This window comes from Sciurus vulgaris (genome assembly GCF_902686455.1).
Source record: "Sciurus vulgaris genome assembly, chromosome: 1".
NCBI classification, from domain to species: Eukaryota; Metazoa; Chordata; class Mammalia; order Rodentia; family Sciuridae; genus Sciurus; species Sciurus vulgaris.
In genome coordinates, this window is record NC_136461.1 from 18832069 (window position 1) to 18853358 (window position 21290).

Below are 21290 nucleotides of genomic sequence, written 5' to 3' on the forward strand. Positions count from 1 at the left end.
TATAGAAATTTTGACAGAGTTTTGTTTTTGCTTGGTACTGAAGATCGAGCCCAGAGGCACTATACCTCCAGCCCCCAGAACTAAAGTCTTATATCTGTAATTTTTTTTATACCTTTATTTTATTTATTTATTTTTATGTGGTGCTACAAAGTCCACACATTTATTTCATTTAAGTTGTTATATCCAAATCGTTTTTTAAACTGAAGTAAAATCTGCATGCGATAGGTGATGAGTTTTGTTAAATATGTACACCCACGTCAGCTGAATAGTAAGAGCTCCTTTTGTAAGCCACTTACTTTGAAGAGATTGTCCCACGTTCTGAATTTGTCTGCTTGCTTCCTGGTGGCATCATTTATATTATTTCTCTATTGCTCATATTTCCTGTAAACTGCAGGTTGCTCTAGAATCATCTTCTTTTTTTTCATTGCTGGGGATTGAACCCAGGACTGCATCACACATGCTGGTCAAGTGCTCTACCCCTGAGTCACAACCCCAGCCTATCTTTTAAATTTTATTTTGAAACAGTCTTGCTAAGTTCCCCAGGTTGGCCTTGAACTTGGGATCCTCGTGCCTCAGTCTCCTGAGTAGCTGGAATTACAGTCATTCGCCATGGCACCCATCTTGCTCTGAAGTCTAATTTAGATGTAGCTTCAAATTTTGGTGGGATGGGAAAAAGTTCAGAAAGCCAGCATCTGGGATCCAAGAGAATCGTGTAGAAAGCTTAGCTATTATGAATCACTGACCTTCAAGGATCTCCAGTTGTCTTATCCTCACGTCTGTAGAGGACTGGGGAAGTGTCTAGAAAAGGGACTTAGTGTGACCACGTTCAACCAGTAGCGCCTGTTTCCCTGCAGTGGTGACTGGGGGGATTGGGGCGTCATTGCACAGGGGAGGCAGGCAGTCCCTCCATTCAGGCCTGGAGCCAGATGCTGCAGGCCCTGCATCATGGTCAAGTGTTTGTTCAGAATAAAAGAATCATGGGTCCCGTTTGCACTTGTGCACCAGCTTCTTTCACATGACCACAGACCTGCAGTTGCCTCCTGCTACAAAACAGTAAAACAGGACGGGGCCAAAAATAAAACAAGAAATCGACAGGAGACCCTGGTCCTCCAGCCACTCCATGAGAGGTGCAGGTGCCTGTCCTGCATCACATCTGTGAGCACATGACCTCGTGTTGCCCCGTTATTCGTGCCAGGTGGCAACATTCCCATCTCCTCGTAGAGAGCCTCACCTCATGGTTTCATCCTCTCAGGGTCTTTGAATCACTTATTTCACTAGGGTATACAAAAATGGCGCTGATTACGTCTAATTTATTAGTGGGAACTCTTTAATAAAAAGAAACTTTACCTTATAATCCAAGCTTCAGTTTGGTTACCGCATGTGCTTTTAATGCCCATGTTTGAAGTGACTTTGGCTTTTGAAATAGCCAATTCAAACAGACTAATAATCAAATGTGAGATCAAAGAGTAAATGTGTTTCCTTCTCCTGTTTTGTTCTCAAGTGAGTACTAGTTAAGGTTACCTCCAAGGGGGTTTAGAAGACAAAGGCAAGCCAGCGAGTTACCAGTGGGTCATCTGAAGCTCAGAGCAAGGAAAAGCTTTCTAAGCCAAAGCAAGTCCCTCCCACAAGGCAGGTTCCAAATATGAGCAACCACTTGGAGGAAATTGTCTCTTCCCCAAAGCTAGGAGTTTACGAATCTCCAGTGTTTCTGGCCCTTTCCAAATACCAGGAACAACTGATGAGGAAATGGGAAGCTGTTCTTATTGAGGTATTTAGATGGGCATTCTCTGGGTTGATCTGGCATCTGGGGGAGCTGTGGACTATGATATGGGAATCTGACAGAAACTGGAGGATGGGAAAATGTGACCGGGGCGCCAGATCCCCTGGGATCCTTCTGTGTGCGTGGTGAGGCCTACTGGAAGGTGAACTCAGCGGGGCTCTACCACTGAGCTCATCCCCAGTTCTTTTTTTGTTTTTGAGACAGGGTCTTGCTAAGTTGCCTAGGCTAACTTGAACTTGCAACCCTCCTGCCTCAGCCTCCTGAGCAGCTGGGATGGCAGGCATGTTACTGCACCCAGCAGTGCTATTCATGTTTTAAGTCAGCCATTCTGGTAGGTGTGGGTGGTATCTCATGATGACTAGTGAAGTTGACACTTCTTCACATGCGTATTGCCATTTGAATGCCCTCTTTTCTGAAATGGCTGTTCCAACCTTTGCCCTTGCTTTTAAATTGGGTTGTCTGACCCTTTCATGTTATTTTGTAGCCATTCTTTATTTAATATGTAAAGCCTCTTAAATTCCAGACTGCTGGGCATGGTGGCACATGCCTATAATCCTAGAGGCTCATGAGGCTGAGGCAGGAGGATGGCAAGTTCAAAGCCAGCCTCAGCAATTTAGTGAGGCTCTAAAGCAACTTAGTGAGACCCTGTCTCAAAAAAAAAAAAAAAAAAAAAAAAAAAACCAACACTGCTGGGGATGTGGCTTAGTAATTAAGCACTCTGGAGTTCAATCCCCAGTGCGAGAGAGGGAGAGGTAGAGGGTGAGGGAGGGGGAGAGGGTGAGGGACAGGGAAAGAGAGAAAAGGAGAGGGAGAGAGAAAGAGAGAGAATTGGGGAGAAGTCCCCAGACTCCATCTTGTCTGTTTCTATAAGGTCCCCATCATGCTAGGAACAGCCTTTGAGATATGGATTCAAGAGAGACAACACTAGGCTTTGGCTCCGTCTTTAACCAGATGATTCACACAACAACTTGCCCTAGGTGCCCAAGCGCACATCTGCTGAGGATGCCGAAGGTGCTACAGACGCCGTAGCTGCTGGGCACAGCAGCACACACCTGTGATCTTTGTGACTCAGGAGGCTGAGGAAGGAGGATTGCAAGTTTGAGGCCAGCCTTGGCACCTTACTGAGAGGACTTGGGAGTAGCTCAGAGGTGGAATGCCCCTGGCTCAATTTCCAGGACCACAAAAAAACAAAACAGTGCTGCGGCTGCGGCTCCTGGCAGCTCACCCCGCTCACCACTGTCTGAAGGCCAGACAAGGTTCTGAGCACTTTGCATATTAACTCACTTCAGTGTTACAAAAAAAAAAAAAAAAAAAAAAAAAAACTGGCAAAGAATGTGTCATCATGATCTCCACTTTACAAGTGAGAGGACTGAAGTTTAAGGAACTTGCCTGAAGCCGTCTGGCTAATCTGGCCCCCGAGTCTACGCTCTTAATTCATGCATAGACGGGATGCTCTGGATGGCATCTGTCTTCTAATTCTGTTTCGTTTTGTTTCCATACTAAGGATCAAACCCAGGGCCTCATGCATGCTAGGCAGATGCTCTACTACTGAGCCACATCTCCAGCCCCAACCCAGGATTTGATTACTGTTATCATTCCCATTTTACAGATGAGAAAAGTGAGGGCTAGAGAGGCAGACTACATAGCCATGGGCAAATCCAAGATTCTCACTCTGGCCTGCCCGACTCTCTCCTGTGACTGCCAGAGGTCACAGCCTGTTGACCTACAGCTGCATGTGACCTATGCATATATTTTATTTGGCCTGCAAAATATGGGCTGATTTTTGTTTTGGGTTGGTTTGGTAAGGTGTGGTGATTTGACTGCTTTTGAAAAACTGGGCCTGAGTTGCTCCGCTGGGACAGTCTACTGGCACCAAGGAGCAGTGGCCCCTTTAGACGGGTTGGCGCGGTTCCCACTCAGCCTGGCCTGCCTCACACTCGCCCAGCCTGTTGTGACTTCCTGTGCGTGAGATGTGAGACTGTGTCATCTCCCCACTCCACACCTGAGGTCAGGTCGCAGAACCACCTGTGGGGCTTTTCCAGTCTGCACCCTGCCTCCCAGTTCTTCCCTTACCGGCCAAGATGAGACCTGGTGGAGTTTGTCGTTTCCCTGTGTTGTCAGGGCAGGATAAGATCACAAACGTCCATATTCCCGTTTCCAAAAGTGTTATTTGTGCTGCACTGAATAAGACTGGGGGATTATAGTCAGAACTGGGTTCAAGTCTTGCCTTTGCCTCTTACGTACACAAGCAAGGCCATTCTCCTTAGAGTCTCAGTTTCCTCCTCTGTAAAATGGGCCAATCATGCTTGTCTGCCCACTTACCAAGGTGTGGTGGGTAAGCCCAATGAGATTGTAGTGGGGGAGCACTCTTAAGCCAGGAATATCACCTGTACAGGTATCCCCAGCATCCCTGGCCTCTCAGAAGCATGGCTGGGTACTGTGGGGAAGACAGTCTACATTTTCTGGGGCTCGGAACTTGTGTGCTGGTGTCACATGACTATTGGAAGGAGAGAGTCCAAGGGACTTCTCCAGTGCTTGGACGCATTCACAGGGTGTCACTGGGGCCAGCCTGTCTGTGTGGCCCTTTTCCTCTGCTGGCACTCTTCCTCTGTAGAGGTGGGCCATGCTGGGCCACATCTGCTCTCCAGTCTGCCCTTTCCATGGTCACCTGCAAGGTGACTGCATGTTGCAGAGGTGACACCTCCATTCACTGCACAGAGCTCACCAGCACTTGCTCTCTGCTAGGCCCTGCACTGGTGCTGCCGGGGACCAGGCACAGGCAGGCGTGGTTATGAGGATTATGGAAGGAGCCCGCGTGGCCTGAGCTCAGAGTGCCTGAGAGAATGCGGTGGCCAGGCCAGGCCAGGCTGAGCCTCCCAGGGCAGGCTAGCAACATGGGCTTTACTTGGGAGCCATTGAAGGGTTATTTTTTTGTTTTGTTTCATTTTGGTTTTAGTACCAGGAATTGAACCCAGGGGTGCTTAACCACTGAGCCACATCCCCAGCCCATGCTTTATTTTTTATTTTGAGACAGTCTTGCTAACTTGCTTGGGGCCTCACTAAGTTGTGAGGCTGGCTTTGAACTTGCAGTCCTCCTGCCTCAGCCTCCTGAGTCACTGGGATTACAGGTGTATGCCACCATGCCCAACCTTTTGAAGGTTTTTGACAAATCCCAGGGAGTTCCATTAGCTCATGAGAGGAGGGGCAGGAAGGTGAGAAAATGATGTGTTCAGTTTGGAATATGGCGAGTTTGAGACTCTGGAACATCCAGCAGTTGCCATCTGAGGAAACTGGATATATGAGCCTGGACTCAGGAAAGTTCTGGGCCTGGGCTAGAGAGCTGAGAATTGTAATTAGGCGGTAGAGGATTGGCTATGAATAGCACCATGCAGAGGGAGAGAAGCATGAGAGTGGGGTGTTCAGCCCCCTCTGGTTACAGATGAGCAAATGGGATCCAGGGGACAGTCATTTGCTTATGGCCTCAGCAGTAAGTGCTGTTCAATCATTCATTCAACAGACATGCATTGAATTCCTTCGGTGTACCAGGAACTAGTCTGAGTGCTGGGATCGGTGGTGAGCTAAGTGCTCATGAAGCTTACATTCCAGTGCGCAGACTCAGAAAACAAATGAAATATTATGTCACATGGTGGTAAGTGCTACTATGTGACAAAAGTAGAGCAGAGTAAGAGGACTCAGGAGTACTGGGTGGCAGGGGGCTATTCTCTGTGGGAATGGTCATGGGAGACCATACTGATAAGGTGACATTTGTACTGAGACCTGAAAGAAAAAAGAGAATCAGCCAGGCAGATGGATAAGGGAAGAGTGTTCTAGAAAGAAGGAACTGCAAGTACAAAGGTCCTGAGGCAGATGTGTGCTTGGCCTGTTGAAAAAGACTGATGTGACCAAAGTAGATTCAGCAAGGAGGAGAACACTGGACGCCAGAGTGCAGAGAGTGAAAGAGATGTGGGCAAGGGGCAGGGGAGAGATCAGGTGGGGCTGTTATTGGGGGTTGACCCTAGGGGTGCTCTACCACTGAGCTGCACCCCCAGCCTTTTTTATTTTATGAGATAGAGTCTCATTAAGTTGCCCAGGCTGACCTTGAATTTGTAATCCTCCTACCCGAGCCTCCCAAGTCTCTGGGATTACAGGTGTGCACCACCATGCCTGGCTAATCATTTTCATGTATTGGGAATTTCATGTTCTTCTAGTTATTTTGAAATGTATCATAGATTGTTATAGATAAATCAGAGTTCCTCTCCTAACTGTGTTTTGGTGCCCCTTATTGAATTTTTGTTCTCGCCACTTTTTTCCTTTCAAAACAAGGTCTAGGGGCTGGGGTTGTGACTCAGTGTAGAGAGCTTGCCTGGCATGTGTGAGGCATTGGGTTTGATTCTCAGCATTGCAAATAATAAAATAAAGGTCCATTGACAACTAAAAAAAATCAAATTAAAAAAAAAAATAACACAAGGTCTATGTTGTCCAGGTTGGCCTTGAACTCCTGGGCTCAAGGGATCCTCCTGCCTCAGCCTCCCAAGTAGCTGGGACTACGGCATGCCACCATGCCCAGCTAGGACTTTTCCTCTTTAAAGGGGAGGGCTTGGAGGGTCTCGAGCTGGATGACATGATCTGATGTATGCTTAACAGGATCACCGTGGCACTCATCTGTGGTGAGACGGGGTGTAGGAGGGAGAGGCGGAAGCAGGGAGACCAGCAAGGAGGTGGCTGCTGTAATCCAAGGGTGGGAACGACGGTGGGGCTCACAGCCCTGCCAGTAGAGGAGCTGAGAAATGGTGGGGCTCCGGCTGCGTTCTAGTGGTGGAGTCAGCAGAGTTTACCGGGTTGGTGAGTTTACCTGTGGGTTGGTTAAGGAACACGAGGGAAAAAGGAAAAAGGACCCACCTAACGGGAAGGACGAAGCTGTGACTAGGAGAGATTCTGCAATGAGTAGCTTTGAGGGGAGACGTAGGAGTTGGGTGGTGGGCAGGTTAATTCCGGCCACCGTAGACATCTGGAGACTCTGGAGGCAGCTGCGCCAGCAACAGGGCCCCGCGTGGTAGCCCTGTTCCTTCTTCCTGGACCCTAGGTCTTTCCCCAGCAGCCTCCCCATGTTGAGGCTGACCCCAGCCCTCTGCCCCTAGGTTGTGCACAGGGACCTCAAGCCCAGCAACATCCTGTACGTGGACGAGTCTGGGAACCCCGAGTGCCTGCGCATCTGTGACTTTGGCTTCGCCAAGCAGCTGCGGGCTGAGAACGGGCTCCTCATGACGCCTTGCTACACAGCCAACTTCGTGGCGCCCGAGGTGAGTGGGGACAACAGGAGGCTTTGTGCCACTCCTAGAGGCCCCGTGCTATCCAGGCCTGCGGGGTCTATGACCTTGGCTCAGATCCAGCCCATGGCTGGTACTCTTGTCCTACCTTCAGGGAGCGTGTGGCCACTTCCTCCTGCCCTTCAGACCGACCCCGACCCCCTCCCCTGCCTTCCTGCCAGGTGCTGAAGCGCCAGGGCTACGATGAAGGCTGTGACGTCTGGAGCCTGGGCATTCTGTTGTACACCATGCTGGCGGGGTGAGTGCCCTGGCCCGGCCCTCCCCACCCGGTCCTAGTGACCACACTGGGCTGGGCTTGTCTCATGGGGAGATCAGTTCTGCCTCGGATGTACAGGCCCTGCCTGCGGGGGCTCCACCTTGGAGCCGTGGTCTGAGCAGGAGGGGCAGCTCCCCTCTCTAGGGCAGAGGCTGTACCCAGCCGTGTGGCCTTTCCTCCAGATACACTCCATTTGCCAACGGACCCAGTGACACCCCAGAGGAGATCTTGACCCGGATTGGCAGTGGGAAGTTCACCCTCAGTGGGGGAAACTGGAACACGGTTTCTGAGACCGCCAAGGTGAGTCTGTGAGTTCTCAGAGGAGGGGCAGGGTCCCACCTCAGGGCTTTTCAGCAGGTCACGAACAGGTGTCCTGTAGCCTCTTTCTCCCAAGTGGAAGACCCCTCGGCAGACCACCCCTTTTGCTTGGGTGACTTGGTGATTGGTCGTTCATTGCCTTTCCCATGTGGGGGACAGAGGGCTGCATCGCCCCAGACCCTCTCTTCTGGAAGCCTGGTGTCGAGGAGACAGGCCTGTGGGCCTCCCCAGGCAGGGTGCAGGCAGTGGAGGTACAGAGCAAAGCAACTGCCCCTGCCACAGAGAGGGCCTTCCAAAGAGGTAGCCTTTGAGCTTTTTGGTGACAGTTCCTAGTCAATGGGAACCTCTGTGCCGAACACAGAGTTGAGCCCTTCATAAACAGCACTGCTTCCCACCAGCCTGGGTGGCAACGGCTGTTAGCCCTGTTTCTCAGAGGGGACACTGAGGCTCAGGGAGTTGAAGTAGCTTGCCAGGACCCCCAGCAGATGAGTGGAAGAGTCAGGTTTGAACCTGAGTCTGCCTGACCTCAGCCCTTAGGCTCCTGCCGCTTTCCACACATGGAAGGGCAGCATGTTCCTGGAAGTGCTTGGGGCGGTAGAGGCCCCCAGAAGGGAATGCCCTGTCTGCGTCTGGGGAAGCCTAAGCTGTGTGCAGAACGGACTACAGGGCTGGGCGAGGGTTCAGGTGGGAGGTGGGTGGAGGCGGTCTTCCTGTTCTCCATCCGCGAGACACAGCTGTTATCTCCCCTGTTGCCCCTCGCACCTCCCCCTTGCCACTATGCCACTAGGACCTGGTGTCCAAGATGCTACACGTGGACCCCCACCAGCGTCTCACAGCCAAGCAGGTCCTGCAGCACCCATGGATCACCCAGAAAGACAAGCTTCCCCAGAGCCAGCTATCCCACCAGGACCTGCAGCTTGTGAAGGTTTGCCAGCCCGGGCTGCTGCCAACCACAGGGTGGCGGGTACTCAGGCCACGGTGTCATGGGCAGGGACTTGGGGTAGTGGAACCAGGACATCCCACGTCTGGGGGAAGGTGGGACAGAGGACACAGACAGTCCTGCTTTCAGGGGCTCTAGTCTTCTGGGTGACACAGCTACCAATCTCTGAAGCCTCCAGTCTGATGGAGGAGGCAGGACCAATGACCATGAAGGACCACCAGGACTGGAAACAGCGGGCTGGGTGGGCTGTGGAACTCTGGGAGGGGCTGGCTGCCTGATCTGGCTCATGTCCCTCCCCCACTCACCTCCTCACTGGTGATCTGACTTACCTCTTCTCCCAGGGTGCCATGGCCGCCACATACTCTGCGCTCAACAGCTCCAAGCCCACCCCCCAGCTAAAGCCGATCGAGTCATCTATCTTGGCCCAGCGGCGGGTGCGGAAGCTGCCATCCACCACTTTGTGAGAAGCTGGGGTGTCCAGGCCGCAGGGCGGTGCTAGCTTGATGGAGGCAGCATCCTTCCCAGAGGGAGCAGGCCTGAGTCACAGGGCCAGAGCAAGTTGGAGCCTCAAGGGGTCCGGGAAGCAGCCAGCCCAGATCACCCCCAGCGAGGGTGTGAGAAGTGCCTTCTCCTTCCCCAGGATGGGCTCTGCTGGGTGAAATCACTTCACTGTACAAACTCTAACCCTTTTTAAGGGAAAAAAAATGGCATCGACCACATGGAGTTTTACAAGATCCATTTGCCTTTCTGGGAGCAGAAATAGCCAGCACAACCCCAGAAGGGACACTGAGTCATGCTGGGGCTCTCTGTGGCTGAGACTCTTGGAGCAGCTTTGGGGTCCTACCCTGGGGACCCCCACGATTGGCCATCTGGAGCCATTGGCAAGTCCTCCACGGCAGCCTAGCATCACCTCCCAGAGCCACTGGCTGTCAAGCAGACTCCCTCGCTCCCCAGCCAGCTCCTTCCCAGTCTGTTCTGCCAGGGGTATTGAACCACTTTCTGCTAGAGCGGAGGACCCCCACCCTGCTGGCTCCAGGCTCCAGCACCAGCATCCGCACAAGCCCACCAGTGGGCCCCTGCAGTCAGGTTGGGCAGCCCCAGGGAAGGGATGCGGAGAGCACTTTTTGGCAGATTTCTATTGGGTCTGCCACCGGACAGAGTTCACAGGAGGCCAGGGCTGCAGGCCACAAGGCGCGGGGGCTTTTTCATTTCTTCCTCGGCTGGTAACTCAGGGTTCATCTGTCCATGGCCTTTCTAATAAACTTACAATCAAGTCGAAGCACACTCTTCTCTACTTTTCATCTCCAAATTTGCCCTCTCTCTGCTAGGGTGTGTCAAGGGCTTTGGCAGGGGCAAGAAATGGGCCAGGGTCTGGCATGGTGGTATGCAACTACAATCCCAGCACTCAGGAGGCTGAGGCTGGATGATCTTAAGTGTAACAATATTTACCACCAGTGACAGGTATCAGGTATCATGCTTGGGCCTTACATGCATATTCCATTTAATCTTTTTTTTCAATACCTTTATTTTATTTTATTTTTATGTGGTGCTGAGGATGGAACCCAGTGCCTCACACATGCTAGGCAAGTATTCTACCACTGAGCTACAACCCCAGCCCCCATATCCCATTTGATCTTACCAACCCCATGAAGTAGATACTATTATGCTATCGTCTGTATTTTAGAGATGGGGAAACAGGCTCAGAGAGGGCAGTGATATTTTATTAAGCAGTAATTATTTTCTGAGCACCTGTTCTGGCCCTGCTGCAGAAACTGATGAACTATTAGAGAATAAGTCTTAGCTCCAAGTAGGGGACAGGAGCGGTTCACACACCAAGGTCAGCTGCTGAGAAGACATGCAGAAAGTTAAACTGGGTGACGTTGAGTCAGGGAAGGCCACTCTGGCAAGGTGACTCAGAAGCTGAGATCTGAATGAAGAGCAGGAGGCAGAGTTAGGACAAAGGCCCCAAGGGGTAACAGGTAGGGTATGTTCAGGGTCTCAAGAGGAGGCTGTGACCTCAGAGCCAAGAGTTTACACAAGATGAGGTTGGGACAGAAGCAGGGACCCATCATGCTAGCTTTGTAGGCCACGTTGGATGTGTTAGGTTTAAGTGAGAAATGCAAGCTCTTAGATCTGAGTTTAGGGACTGGGAGTGTAGTTCAGTGTAGCTTAGTATGCATGAGGCCCTGGCTTCCAACCCTAGCACTGAAAAAAAAAAAAAAAAAAAGGAATTACTTATTTAGCTCATGGTCCTAGAGACTTGGAACGTACACGAGCCTGGCCCAAGCATCTGATGAGGACTTCCTGCTGTATCACAACATGGCAGAGGGCATCACATGGTGAGACTGAGCAAGCGGTTAGCTTGGGCCTTTCTTTCTCTTCATTTAAAGCCACTAATGCCATCATGGGTTTCCTGCCCTCATAACCTCATCTCATCTTAATTACCTCCCAAAGTTCCCACCTTCAGATATCATTAATATATGAATGGGGGGGCATTCAAACCATAGCACTAGATGTGCCCAAATTCCACAATCACTGTTTCCTTTAATGCCCAAATAACAATCCCCCAGCTCCTGCCCACAACACCCCACCCTAAAACTCATAGTCCAGGGCATGCAACCCCACCTTTCTGCTTGTGAGAATGCCCAAGACCTACTTAGGTGTTCCACAGAGCTGTCTGTTTACCAACCTGGTCATAAAGTTCCAACACTGTTGGAGTCTGGTCTCAATTAGAGAACATGTCTGTAAATCCCAGTGGCTCCAGAGGCTGAGGCAGGTGGATCTCAAGTTTGAAGCCAGCCTCAGCAACTTAGCAAGGCCCTAAACAACTTAGTGGGACCCTAACTCAAAATAAAAAATTAAAAGGGCTGGGATGTGGCTCACTGGTTAAGCCCCCCTGGGTTCATTCCCCAGTACAAAAAAAGTTCTTTTCCAGATGGGCGGAATGGCCACACCTATAATCCTAGAGACTATGGAGCCTGAGGCAAGAGGATCTCAGGTTTGAGGTCAACCTGAGCAACATAAGGAGACACTGTCTCAAAAAAAAAAAAAAAAAAAAAAAAAGCTTATATATATTTTTTTGGCGGGGGGAGGTACTGGGGCTTGAACTTCAGGAGCACTCAACCACTGAGCCACATCCCCAGCTCTATTTTGTATTTTGTTTACAGACAGAGTCTCACTGAGTTGCTTAGTGCCTTACTTTTGCTGAGTCTGGCTTCGAACTCACCATCCTCCTACCTCAGCCTCCCTGAGCCACTGTGTACCACCGCACCTGGCAAAATTAAAATATTTTAAAAGACCCGGGATGTAGCTCAGTGGGAGAGATAGCCAGGCACAGTGACACATGCCTGTCACCCCAGCTACTTGGGAGAATCCGAGGCTTGCAAACTGGAAAACAAGCTGGGAGATTTGGGGAGTTTCCTACAGTCTCAGAAGGTAGAGTGCCTCATCAGTTAGGCTGCACACGAAGGGGACTAACGACAACATGTCAAGGGCTTAGAGGGGATTCCTCTTCCCACCAGGGAATGTTTAGGGGGACTGACACGTTCCCTGTGGGCCAGCAACTCAGATTCTCAATTGTCTGCACAGACAGCAGTGTCCCTGAGCATTGCTTGCATTTGACTCTTTTATTTATCACGTTTTTTGTGATGATTTTGGAGACAGATATCCTCAGAGAAAAGGCTGGTTTCCTATGTAGGTTACGTAACCAAATATTTAGCAGTGTGGTTAACACATGGATTTAATTCTCTCGCTCAACCTGTAATTTAAGGCCATCGAATAACCTACCAGCCATGACTTGGCCACTTGTTCGATGGCTGCTATGGGCACAATCCGTTGAATTCCTGTTTACACTGGGCAGGTACAGACGTCACCCCTAATATTCAAAGCAATCTCATGAGGTAGGTATTTTAATTTCCATTTTACTACAAGGAAACTGAAGCTGAGGGAGGAGTCGTGCCACAGTCCCCAAGGAAGTGACTGAGCCCAGGTCTATCTGGCTCCAAACTCATACAGTTCCCACTATTCAACCCTGATGCACAGGATAAATTTCATGTCACAGTGACTCATAAAATCTCATATTCAGAAGGGCCTTAAAGGCCCAGACCCAATCTCCACCCACTACAGCAACCCTCCATAAATGGTTATCCAGTTTCTGTTTGAATCCTGCCAGCAACAGAGAATCCACCACATCACCAGGCAGTCCCCCACATGGTTGGAAAGTTCCTCACTAAGAATGAGGTCTGAGCAGCATCCGTTCCTTGGTGGGAGGAGGTTCCCAGTAACTCCCGGGCACTCAAGGGAGATATGACTCATTAGCAGGAGGGAAATCTCAGTGCACCCCACCCCAGAGAAGGTAGCTGCAAGTGGCAGGCAAAGGGGTGGCACCGAGGCTGTGCCAAGGAGAGCAACCCCAAGAGGTGAGTGGAAGGGCCTGTGGCCCATCACCCCCAGGGACATCTGCAGGCGCCCCCACCTGTTTCCTCCTGCCTCTGCTCCTGCCCAGCTCGTCTGCAAAGGCGGCAGCAGGTGGACATGGGGGGCAGTGGGCTTGGAGTCAGCGGGACCAGTGATTCCCTCGCTGCTCTGACATTTCCTGAACTGTCCAACAGGGCTACCGCAGGCATCCATGGAGAGCATGGGTGGCAAGCCCCCAGGGCGTGGCTAAGAGCAGATCTGGGGGTGGTTGTCCCTGTTGTTTACCTTTTTTCTTGAAGTCTGAGCATCCTGGTCTACAATCTAGCTTTGGGCACTTGCCTGTGGACCTGGGCAAGCCATTTGACCCCTCTGCCTCAATTTCTGCATCTTTAAAGTGGGTCTTAGTATATTGCCTACTTTTTGGTGCAGGTGAAACAATGTGAGCCCGAGAAGCTCAGCGCTTGGGACCTGTAAGTGCTTGCCACCTGGCTCAGACTCCAGCTCCTCGCTCGCACGGCCTGTCTTCTCCCTGTTTTAAGGAGAGGGAATCACATCCAAAGCCTGGAGAGAGTTGACTTGTCTAGGCACCCGCACCCAGTGAGAAGAGGTAGCTTCTCATAGCGACCTTCTTTCTCCCCCTCCTGCTCCAGAGCCTCTCTCTGAGTTATAACTCATATTTGTGATTCAGTCTGAGACTTCTTTTTATAAGTAATTTCTTCTGTTTCTCTTCCCTCCAGGGCTGTGGGCTGAGTTGAGAAATGGAGGTGGATGACACATGTCTGACCTCAGCCTGAGGACTGGAACTGGGTGACTGAGTCACTTGTCCGTTTGTAGAATCTCACAAGGGCTGGACTTGGGCCAAGTCACTCCTGTGGTCACCATGGAGCTTCACAGTTCTAGGCCCCTGGCATGGGCTCCAGGGAGTCTCACCTCAGGAGAGAGTAGGGGGTGGGTGAGAAGGCACGAACAAGGTCAGACGCCCATGCCAGCCATCACTGGCCGTGAGTTCTGAGCAAATCATCTGACCTCTCGAAGCCTCATGATCCCTCATCTGCAAACCATCTTTAGAAGGCCGTGGAGGGGTTCAAACAGAATTAACCAGCCAGACGTGGTGGCGCACACCTATTATCCCAGTTACTTGGGAGACCGAGGCAGGAGGATCACAAGTTCGAGGCCAGCCCAGGCAACTTAGCAAGACCCCGTCTCAAATTAAAAAAATAAAAAGGACTGGGGATGGAGCACAGTGGTAGAGCACTTCTGTTCAGTCAATAGTGCCAAAGAGCAAGCCGACTAACTAGAAACGATTATGTCCATTCACACATGGGAAATGGAATATCAGACAATATAAATCAAATGAATGTCAAAGAATTTAAAGACTTACATCAATAGTTTATTAGGTGCCAATCTCCAGAATAAATGCTCTGCAAGTATCAGTGGTGTAAAGGTTTTGATTAACACATTTTCCTTAAGAGGTTAAATTATCTACATAAAGTCATCCTGTTAGAACGTGGCAGAGCTGGTACCAGCGCTGGACCTGACGTGACAAAATCTGTGTTTACGTCTTATTTTTATAGTGTGATCTTAGGCAAGCCACTGAAAAGCTCTGAGCTTCAGTTTTGTTTGTGTTTTAGCTTTAAGTTTTTTAACAAATAAAATGAGGATAATTACATTACCTCACAAGACTTTTTTGGTGACTTTTTCTTCTTCTTTTGGCACTGAGGATTGAATCCAAGCGTGCTTTATCACTGAGCTACATCCACATCCCCCCACCTTTTTAAAAAATGTTTTTAGTCGTAGAAGGACACAGTACCTTTATTTTATTTATTTTTTATGTGGCATTGAGGATCGAACCAGGGCCTCACATAATGCTAGGCAAGTGCTCTACCACTGAGCCCAACCCTCCACATCCCTTTTTTATAATTAATTTTGCTAATCTTGCAACAGGGTCTTGCTGAGGTATCCAGGCTGGTCTCAAATTTGCCATTCTCCTGCCTCAAACTCACAAATCGCTGGTGTTATGCCCACCAGGCCCAGCCTGTGGTGCTGTGTGCTTCCTGGTGCTGGGGCTGGAACCTAGGGAGGCTCAACCACAGAGCCACATCCCCAGCCCTTTCTATTTTTTAATTTTGAGATGGGGTCTAGCTAAGTTGCTTAGGGCCTCACTAAATTGCTGAGGCTGGCCTTGAATTTGTGATCCTCCTGCCTCAGCCTGGGATTACAGGCGTGCACCACCACACCCAATCCCAGATTGTTTGAAAGACATGAAAGGAATCTGTATACCTTTAAAGCACTTCACACATGTATTATTTAATCAAACAAATTACTCATCACTAATTATGTGCAAAGTAATAAGTACTAGGAGGATGCATAGAATAATAATTTTTTGTTCTAAAGTGGTTTTAGAGGCAAGATTAAATATAAATAAGGAACACAGGTAAAGAGGAATACCAACCTCATAACTTGATGGGGCTCTAGAATTATTTAGAACCAGATTGCAAACCTTGGCTTTCTCATCCTCTAGCTATGTGACTTTGAGCAGACTAACCAACTTTTCTGAACCTTAATTTTTTTCTGTATCAGTTCCATATAACATACCACGCCAGCTTTGAAGGGGTGGTGTAGAGGGTTGAGTTAATTAAGTAAAGCACCTACCACCATTTGGGGCACAAAGAAGATGTTCAGACAATGGTAATTCTTTCATTCATTAAGTGCTGTGAGCACTTATTCCTGTGCACCCTCTGAATCAGTTTTCTCTTCTTCCTGACACCCACCTAGACTTCCATGTTCCTTTGTGAGGCCATGTTGTCTAGCCAATAGGATGTGAGCAGATATAATTTTTCCACAAAATCCTTCCAAGCAGAATTTCTAATGCTTTCTTCTTCCTCCTTTGACAAATTTGGTTCCTTTAAGAGTCATGTGAGTGGCTGGGCACAGTGGTACTGGCCACTGGTAATCCCAGTGGCTTGGGAGGCTGAGGCAGAATTGCAAGTTCAAGGCCAGCTTCAGCAATTTAGCAAGGCTCTAAGCAACCTAGTTGAGACTCTGACTCAAAACAAAAAATAAAAAGGGCTGGGGATGTGGCTAAGTGGTTAAGCACCCTGGGTTCAGTCTCTGGTATCAAAAAAAAAAAAAAAGTCATGTAGGTGTAGGCAGAGCCTTAAAGAGGAAGGAGTCTGGGTGTTGAATCAGTACTTAGAAGAAGGACACTTGTCAATCAGAGACATACGAAAGTGCCAGCTGCTGCACATCCTCACCAACATTTGGTGTTATTGGCCTATATAAGTCATAGCTACCCTGGTGGAAGTGTGCAGATATCTCACTGTGGTTTTAATTTGCATTTCCAATGATGAATAATGTTGAGCATCCTTTCATGTGCTTATTGATCTTTGGAGAAGAGTCTACAAAATTTCGCCTATTACTTTCTTCTTTTTCTGATGGTATCAGGGATTGAACCCACTGAACTACACACCCCCAACCCTTTTTATTATTTTTACTCTGAGACAGACTGACCTCAAACTTGTAATCCTTCTGCCTCAGCCTCCCCCATCGCTGGGAGTACAGGCCTTTGCCATGATACCTCACTCTTTTACCATTTTTTTTTTTAAATCAGGTTGTCTAATTACTGGGTTGATGAATTCATTCTTTCTTATTTTTGGTACTGGGGACCAAAACCCAAGGACATTTTGCCACTGAGCTACATGCTTAGTCCCTTTCATATTTTTATTTTGAGATGGGGTCTTGTTAAGTTGCTGAGGGTTTTACTAAGTTACTGAAGCTAATCTCAAATTTGTGACTCTCCTGCCTCAGTTTCCAGAGTTGCTGGGATTACAGGTGTGCATCATCGTGCCAGGTCTGCATTGTTTTTTGTTTATTTTTGTTTTTGTTTGTTTTAATATGTTTAGCTGTAGATGGACACAATACCTTTATTTATTTTTATGTGCTGCTGAAGAACCCAATAACTCCTGTGTGCAAAGCAAGTGCTTTACCACTGAGCTGCAACCCCAGACCTCCTGCATTGTTTTTTGAAAAGACTATTGTTTCTTAGCAACTTTGTTGAAAAATCAATCCACTATATATGGACAGATCTTTCCTGAATTCTCTATTCTATTTTATTGATCTATGTCTAAGGCCACACTTTAGATTATCATGGCTTTATAGTGTTTATAAGTAAATCTTGAAATTAAGTAGCTTAAGTCCTCCTCTCTTATATCCTTTTGGATTTTCTCTCTCTTGATTTTTTTGTAATTTCATTATGATGAGATTCCTAGATTCTTTAAAAAAAATTTTTTTTTGGAATTGGGGATTGAACCCAGGAATATTTAACCTCTGAGCCACATCCCCAGCCCCTATTTATTTATTTATTATTTTTGGTACCAGGAATTAAACCCAGAAGGCTTACCACCAAACAACATCCCCAGCCCTTTTTATTTTGAGACAGGGTATCACTAAGTTGCTAAGAGCCTTACTAAATGTTGAGGTTGACTTTGAACTTGGGATCCTCCTCCTTAAGTCTTCCAAGTTGCTGGGTTTACAGGCATGCACCACCACACCTGGCTCCTCTTTATTTATTTATTTTTGAGACTGGGTCTTGCTAGTTTTTAGGGCCTCACTAAGTTGCCGAGGCTGGCCTCAAATTTGTGATTCTCCTCTGGTATAAAAAAGTGGGGATTTTTTGGTTTGTTTGTTTGTTTTTGTTTTGTAATGCTGAGGATGGAACCCAAGGTGCAATTTGATGAGCTCTCACATTTGCATATGCCTGTGAAACCGTCTTTACAATAAATATAATGAATATCTATCACCACCAAAAGCTTCCTCTGGCCCCTGGAGTTTAAGCTTTGTCATCTGCAAAATGCAGCTCAGTGGTGAGGATGACAGTGTGAGCTTAGCACAGGGTCTGACACATAGAAGTCCCCTGGGGTAGTTACTTACAGTTAGTTATGTCAGGTAAGTTTTCAGGCCCTGGAGTCAGGTGACCTGGATTCAAACCTCTCTCTGCTATTCACTTCCTTGGCAAATTATTTCATGTCCCTGTGAATCAACTTGTCCATCTACAAAATGGGAATGATAATGTGCTCCCTGCCTAAAGGATTGTTATGAGGATTAAACAAGTTAAAATGTGTGAGGGCTGGGGTTGTGGCTCAGTGGTAGAGCGCTTGCCTGGCATGTGTGAGGCCCTGGATTCAATCTTCAGCACCACACAAAAATCAATAAATAAAATAAAGGTATTATGTCTATGTCTATCTACAACTAAAGAAAATTTTTTTTAATGTGTGGGATTATTTTCTTCCCCTTTTAATAGGTTACTGAATGATTTTAGAGATACTTTTTCCTCTTTTGTGGTACTGGGGATTGAACCCAGGGCCTCACACATGCTAGGCAATCACTGAGTTACTGGGTTCAGTCCTTTTTATTTATTTATTTTTATTTATTTATTTTTTTAATTGTAAACAAATGGGATACATGTTGTTTCTCTGTGCATGGATTAAAGGCATACTATTTGTATAATCATAAATTTACATATGGTAATGTTGTTTGATTCATTCTATTATTTTTCCCTTCCCCCCACCCCTCCCACCCTTCTTTTCCCTCTATACAGTCCTTTCTTCCTCCATTCTTGCCCCCCTCCCTAACCCTAACCCTAACCCTAACACTAACCCCTCCCCCCCTTATGTGTCATCATCCACTTATCAGCGAGATCATTTGTCCTTTAGTTTTTTGAGACTGGCTTATCTCACTTAGCATAATAGTCTCCAATGTCATCCATTTGCCTGCAAATGCCATAATTTTATCATTCTTTATGGCAGAGTAATATTCCATTGTATATATATACCACAGTTTCTTTATCCACTCATCAATTGAGGGACATCTAGGTTGGTTCCACAATTTGGCTATTGTGAATTGAGCAGCTATGAACATTGATGTGGCTGTTTCTCTGTAGTATGCTGATTTTAAGTCATTTGGGTATAGACCAAGGAGTGGGATAGCTGGGTCAAATGGTGGTTCCATTCCAAGTTTTCTAAGGAATCTCCACACTGCTTTCCAGAGTGGCTGCACTAATTTGCAACCCCACCAGCAATGTATGAGTGTACCTTTCTCCCCACATCCTCGCCAACACCTATTGTTGCTTGTATTTTTGATAATCGACATTCTAATTGGGGTGAGATGGAATCTTAGGGTGGTTTTGATTTGCATTTCTCTTATTACTAGAGATGTTGAACATTTTTTCATATGTTTGGTGATTGCTTGTACATCTTCTTCTGTGAAGTGTCTGTTCATTTCCTTAGCCCATTTGTCGATTGGATTATTTGTATTCTTGGTGTAGAGTTTTTTGAGTTCTTTATAGATTCTGGAGATTAGTGCTCTATCTGAAGTATGATAGGCAAAGATATTCTCCCACTCTGTAGGCTCTTTCTTGGCATTGCTGATAGTTTCCTTTGCTGAGAGAAAGCTTTTTAGTTTGAATCTATCCCAGTTTTTGATTCTTGTTTTTATTTCTTGTGCTATGGGAGTCCTGTTGAGGAAGTCTGGTCCTAGGCCCACATGTTGAAGATCTGGACCTACTTTTTCTTCTATAATCTGCAGGGTCTCTGGTCTGATTCCAAGATCCTTAATCCATTTTGAGTTGAGTTTTGTGCACGGTGAGAGATATGGGTTTAGTTTCATTCTGTTGCATATGGATTTCCAGTTTTCCCAGCACCATTTGTTGAAGAGGCTATCTTTTCTCCATTGCATATTTTTGGCACCTTTGTCTAGTATGAGAAGGTTGTATTTATTTGGGTTTGTGTCCATGTCCTCTATTCTGTACCATTGGTCTACCTGTCTATTTTGGTACCAATACCATGCTGTCTTTGTTACTATTGCTTTGTAGTAAAGTTGAAGTTCGGGTATTGCGATAACCCCTGCTTCATTTTTCCTGCGAAGGATTGCTTTAGCTATTCTGGGTTTCTTATTCTTCCAGATGAATTTCATGATTGCTTGCTCTATTTCTGTAAGGTACATCATTGAGATTTTAATTGGAATTGCATTGAATCTGTATAGCACTTTTGGTAGTATGGCCATTTTGACAATATTAATTCTGCCTATCCAAGAACATGGGAGATCTTTCCATTTTCTAAGGTTTTCTTTAATTTCTTTCTTTAGTGTTCTGTAGTTCTCATTGTAGAGGTCTTTCACCTCTTTTGTGAGATTGATTCCCAAGTATTTTATTTTTTTCGATGCTATTGTGAACGGGGTAGTTTTCATATTTTCTCTTTCTGAGGATTCATCACTTATGTATAAAAATGCATTGGATTTATGAGCATTGATCTTGTAACCTGCTACTTTACTGAATTCACTTATGAGTTCTAAAAGTTTTCTGGTCGAATTTCCTGGTTCCTCTGAGTATATAATCATATCATCAGCAAATAGGGATAGTTTGAGTTCTTCTTTTCCTATTCATATTCCTTTAATTTCTTTGGTCTGTCTAATTGCTCTGGCTAGCGTTTCAAGGACGATGTTGAATAGAAGTGGTGAAAGGGGGCAACCCTGTCTTTAGTTTTTAGGGGGAATGCTTTCAGTTTTTCACCATTTAGAATGATATTAGCCATAGGCTTAGCATAGATGGCCTTTATAATGTTAAGGAATGTTCCCACTATCCCTATTTTTTCTAGTGTTTTGAGCATGAAGGGGTGCTGTATTTTATCAAATGCTTTTTCTGCATCTATTGAAATAATCATGTGATTCTTGACTTTAAGTCTATTGATATGGTGAATTACATTTATTGATTTCTGGATGTTGAACCAACCTTGCATCCCTGGGATGAAACCCACTTGATCATGGTGCACTATCTTTTTAATATGTTTTTGTATGCGATTTGCTAAAATTTTGTTGAGAATTTTTGCATCAGTGTTCATTAATGATATTGGTCTGAAATTTTCTTTCCTTGACATGTCTCTGTCTGGTTTGGGTATCAGGGTAATATTGGCTTCATAGAATGAGTTTGGGAGGGTTCCCTCCTCTTCTATTTCATGGAATACTTTGAAAAGTATTGGAATGAGCTCTTCTTTAAAGGTTTTGTAGAACTCGGCTGAGAACCCATCTGGTCCTGGACTTTTCTTTGTTGGTAGGCTTTTGATGACCTCTTCTACTTCATTACTTGAAATTGGTCTATTTAAATTGTGTATGTCCTCCTTGTTCAGTTTAGGTAATTCATATGTCTCTAGAAACCTGTTGATGTCTTCGAAATTTTCTATTTTGTTGGAATATAGATTTTCA

At 46.9% G+C, this 21290-nt stretch overlaps 1 protein-coding gene across 3 annotated transcripts in view; it reads left to right on the forward strand.

Moving 5' to 3' along the window:
- RPS6KA1 (ribosomal protein S6 kinase A1) overlaps positions 1 to 9905 on the forward strand; it is a 38835-nt gene extending 28930 nt beyond the window's left edge. For all 3 annotated transcript variants that reach the window (XM_079114515.1, XM_079114516.1, XM_079114514.1), the window contains 5 exons: positions 6919 to 7080; positions 7269 to 7345; positions 7546 to 7663; positions 8469 to 8606; positions 8963 to 9905. In XM_079114515.1, coding sequence (XP_078970641.1) covers positions 6919 to 7080; positions 7269 to 7345; positions 7546 to 7663; positions 8469 to 8606; positions 8963 to 9085 — 618 coding nt within the window. In that variant the 3' untranslated portion in view covers positions 9086 to 9905. The remainder of the gene's footprint in view (positions 1 to 6918; positions 7081 to 7268; positions 7346 to 7545; positions 7664 to 8468; positions 8607 to 8962) is intronic.
- Positions 9906 to 21290: the final 11385 nt, after the last annotated feature.